The sequence below is a fragment of the Plasmodium reichenowi genome, chromosome 5 (assembly GCF_001601855.1).
Source record: "Plasmodium reichenowi strain SY57 chromosome 5, whole genome shotgun sequence".
Lineage (NCBI taxonomy): Eukaryota > Apicomplexa > Aconoidasida > Haemosporida > Plasmodiidae > Plasmodium > Plasmodium reichenowi.
In genome coordinates, this window is record NC_033650.1 from 697,135 (window position 1) to 702,182 (window position 5,048).

The 5,048-nt window shown below is 15.9% G+C and overlaps 2 protein-coding genes across 2 annotated transcripts; one reads left to right on the forward strand and one right to left on the reverse strand.

Annotated features, from left to right (window-relative positions):
- Nucleotides 1–953: 953 nt before the first annotated feature.
- On the forward strand, nucleotides 954–1,729 carry PRSY57_0521300 (transcription initiation factor TFIID subunit 10, putative; the record flags this gene model as incomplete). The annotated part of the gene is made up of 4 exons (XM_012906281.2): nucleotides 954–1,022; nucleotides 1,175–1,282; nucleotides 1,436–1,507; nucleotides 1,628–1,729. The coding sequence occupies 4 exons, from the start codon at nucleotides 954–956 to the stop codon at nucleotides 1,727–1,729; spliced, it is 351 nt and encodes a 116-aa protein (XP_012761735.1).
- A 430-nt stretch (nucleotides 1,730–2,159) lies between these two features.
- Nucleotides 2,160–4,445, reverse strand: PRSY57_0521400 (S-adenosylmethionine-dependent methyltransferase, putative; the record flags this gene model as incomplete). Its single annotated transcript, XM_012906282.2, has 10 exons — nucleotides 2,160–2,219; nucleotides 2,352–2,430; nucleotides 2,675–2,773; nucleotides 2,899–3,017; nucleotides 3,242–3,356; nucleotides 3,470–3,509; nucleotides 3,681–3,743; nucleotides 3,903–4,011; nucleotides 4,149–4,253; nucleotides 4,410–4,445. The coding sequence occupies 10 exons, from the start codon at nucleotides 4,443–4,445 to the stop codon at nucleotides 2,160–2,162; spliced, it is 825 nt and encodes a 274-aa protein (XP_012761736.1).
- Nucleotides 4,446–5,048: the final 603 nt, after the last annotated feature.

A 5,048-nucleotide genomic window follows, 5' to 3' on the forward strand; every position in this document is an offset into this window, starting at 1 on the left:
ATTATAAAATTTTAAATTTTTTTTATTTTTTTTTTTTTTTAAAAAAAAAAAAAAAAAAAAAAAAAAAAAAAAAAAAAAAAAAAAAAAAAAAAAATATATATATATATATATATAATTATAATAATTAAATGAATTAAAAAAAAAAAAAAATTTATATAAAACATAATAATTTAATGGATGAAAAGAGAAACAAAAAAAAATTATGTAATTTTTTTTTTCTTTTATAAAATTGCAATATATATGTATATATAATTATCCAAAAAAAAAAAAAAGAAATAATTAAAAATGATATAGCGTTAATCACGAAATTATTTTAATTATAAAATAGAAAAAAACAATAAAATTAAATATCATCATGGATAAAAAAAAAAAATAAATAAACATTAAAGAAATATTAATTATTAACCGGACATATAAATAATATATATTACATGGTATGGAAAAATATAATAAGATAATTTAGAATAAACAACAGTCTTTTATAAAAAAAAAAAAGAAAAAAGAATAACAATATATTGTATTATATATATAATTAAAAAAAATTACACTAAGACTGGCATAAAATAATATATAAAAAAATAATGTATATAAAAAATTATGTATATTTACATGCAATATAATGAAATAAATACAATATATATATATATATATATATAATATGTATAATATATAAATGTATTTATTTTATTTATTTATATTATTTTTTTTTCTTTCAATTTTTATATAATTAAGCAGTTTATAAATAAAATAAATAAAATTTTAATAATTTTAATTTTTTTTTTTTTTTGTACATAATTCCATATTTTTGTTATATACTTATTGGATATAAAGCTTTTCTTTAAAATTTAATATATTTTAATCATAGAAATAAATAAAATAAATAATAATAATATAAAACTAATGTAAAATATATTTTATAGTATAAATTTTAAAAGTATGTAAACTCTTTTATGATGGATAAAAATTTTGTGAATGAACATGATGAACAATTAATAAAAACATTGCTTAAAAACAAGCCAATAGTAATAAATATAATTATATATGAAAAGAAAAAAATAAAAAATTGAAAAATAATAATATATATATATATATATATATATAAGTTATATATTTTTTTATATATCATAAGAAGATATATATTAACATATTATTCTTGTTGTAATGTTATTTATAGTTCAGTGAAGATTTGATTGATTTCTATCTTTCACAAAGTGGATGTCAAATTAACGAAAAATCATGCCTGAGATTAATATCATTAGTTTTACACAAATCATTAGATAATGTGAGTATTGAAATAATAGAAAGTTCATAACCAATTATTAAATTTTAAAATCCATATAAATATATATATATATATATATATATATATATATATATATATATATTTATATATTTACTTATTTAATTATTACTTTATTTGTGTATCCCTTTATAGATAATTAATAAAACAATCAGTCTACAAGCCAATGGATCTTCAAATAATGAGGAAAACAAAAAGAGTTTCAAAGTATGATTTTGAAAATATAAATGTAAATTAATTGAATATGTATTTTTCTGATTTTATAAATAAATATTTTTCTCTTACCACATTAATCTATTTTATATTTATATGTATTATTTTTTATAGAACGAATTAAATTATAAAGAATTGGTAGAGGCACTAAAACAACTTGATGATACGTATGAAAATGAAGAATTGTTTAAAAACTTCAATGTATTTTTAGAATAAAAAAACAAAAAAATAAAAAAAAAAGAAGATTATGAGTAATAATGAGAATAATTATTATTTATATATTTTATCTTGATTTCTTATTTTTTTTTTTTTTTTTTGTGTATTAATAAAATTTAATGTTTAAAAAAAAAGTTTTATTATATATATATATATATATATATATAGTAGTTTTAAGTTTTTTAATATACAAATACAAATAACATATGTATATATTTTTTTTTAATTAACTTTAACATATATTATATAAATATATGTAACAATAAATGCAATAATCATTAAAAATGAATAATAATGTAGCATTTACATAAAATTACAAAAAAAAATATATATATATATATATATATATGAAATAGTATAAAAATAAAAAAATACTTTTAATAATGTAAAAATATTATATGAATTATATAATTTGTTTCATTATTTTATTTTAAAATCTTCCTTTTCTTTTCCTGCCTGTGTATTTACTATCTCGTTTAACATCCAAACCCTATGAATATAATAATAACAAAAAAATAAGGGTACAGAAATTAAAATATATACACATATATATTTAATATTTTCAATATTAAAAAAAAATAATAATAATAAAAATAAATAAATAATAAAGCACATTAATTACCTTCATTCTCCTCTGGTCTTTTTTCTTCAATATCCATTCTTTATTTTTCTTAATTTGTTTTTTTGTTTTTTTATTAAACCTGACGTATAATAAAAGTAACATATATATATATATATATATATATATATATATATATATATATAACATTTGTGTATTTTATTTAATTATAATTTATTTTTTATTGACATAAATAGACCCACAAAATTATTATTAATCATATATATATATATATATATATATATATATATATATATATATATATGTGCAAATGTGTACACATTTATGCTATAAAAATTTCCTTTTTTTTTTTCTTTTTTTATTACTTTCTTCTCTCGTGGGAAATTATATTTTCTTCTTCATCATTTAAAGCGGTTGGCATTGTTGCAACTAATGATGATCCTGCCCACAGACATAAGTAATATCTGAAAAATTATAAAAAATAAATAAATTAAATAAATAATAATATTGCTATTTTCATCCTTTCATCAAGTATATATTCATGTAAATAGTTTTTCTTTTCACGTATTTTATATTTTATATTTTTTACTTTTTTGATTTAGCTGAATTTGGAAAATCAACCACAACACCACCACCAAATCCTGCCTTCATGGCGAAGTTGGTTAATGTCTTAATTTGTTCTGGAGAATCGGGGTAAAATTGAAATACCTAAAAAAAAAAAAATATATACATACACATATATATATATATATATATATATATATATATGTATATTTATAACATACATATGTTTAACATTTTTTAAATATTTATTTTGTCTTCTATATAAAATGTTCTCACAAATGAGTTTAAACATATTTACAAAATTTTTAATGTACATATTTTACGCATACATATACACATGTTTTCTTTTCCTTTTTTTTTCCCCTTACTGCTCTTGCTCCTCTTTTTAAACAGTTATATAACCACTTAAAAAATGTACTAATTCTTGACACGGGACTTTCATCTTTCTTGTCCCAATTACATAGCCACTGCAATGCTGATATGCTAAATAAAAAAATAATAGTATTATTAATATTGATATATACATAATATATTTATAAATAATATATATATATATATATATATATATATATATATATATACATAATTATATATACCTGACTACACCATCAAAAATACAAGGTTGAAATCGCATCACTAAAATAAAAAAAAAAATAATAAAATAAAAATAATTAAATATATGATATATTATTAATAACTACTATATAAAAAATTATACATATATAACATCATATAAAATTTGGGTTAATATATAATATTTTTTTTATATATAGAATAATTATATATAAGGATTATTATAATTTTTACATTTTCCCATATCAGCTAAAAGCATATCTCCTCCTAAATGTGCTTCATTTTGCAATCCTACATCTAAAGAAGAAAATATATATATATATATATATATGTATCTATTAAAATATGATATGAAAAATAAAATAATAATTTGATAATCATAACGATGACATCACGGTTTTTGTAAAATTTTATTTTTATAAATACATATAATATTTATATTATTAATTTACTTACGTAGCATATGAATACTTATATCTATGCCAATCCAAAAATGATCTAATTCGTTTAATGTCATCCCACTTATTCCCGATCCACAACCAATATCTAATAATAAACATGGGGACTTTATTCAAAAAAAAAAAAAAATAAAGAAGAGAGATATATTTTATTTTCTTCTAAATATATAAATATATATATATATATATATATATATATATTTTATAATTAATATAAATGTGGTTTTTATATAATTTTACTTACATCTGGAAGAAGAAGTAACTCCATAGCTCTTTCTGTCATTTGACTTTGGATATCTCTTATTCGAGAGTTTCTAACATATTTTTTTGCTTCTTCTTCATTATAAAACTACAATATAAAAAATGAATAATCCAAATTAGTGTATGTATGTATGAAAACATTAAGAACAAAAAAAAAAAAAAAAAAAAAAAAAAAGGAAAAACATTAATATATTCATATACTATAAATATGTAATTATATTTCCACTTTGGAATGTCTGCTTACAAATTCGGGAGGCGAACTATATTCAGGTCTGACCATTATTTATTTTTTTTATTTTAACTGTATATAATTATTCACATATAAATATATATATATATATTATAAATATGTTTCATTAATATTTTTCCTTTTATCTATATTCATTAAAAAAATATTAACAAGTTATAATATATTTTAGAATATAAAAGGGGAAATTATTACAATGAAAGAAAATAAAAATATAAATAGATAGTATTTAAAACTACATGAATGAATTGTATTTATATATTATAATTAAACCATTTAATTTTATAAAATAATAATCCAACTTTTTCTACATGTTTTTATAATAAAACATATATAAATATATTATTTATTATTTATATTATATTACATTATTTTATCTTATTTTATTTTCATTTAATTTTATTTATTTTTTTTTTTTTTAATCATATCTTTGAAATATAATTTTTAATCATTTACAACCTAGTGATTATACAAATATATATTTATATTTTTACTTTTTAATATAAATATATATTTATTGAAAACTAAAAGAAAGAAATATATTCATAAAAGAATATTAAGAAAAAAGAAAAAGAAAAAAATATATAGTAATATTATGATATGTTATTTTGTATACATAAATATACGCATAAATGA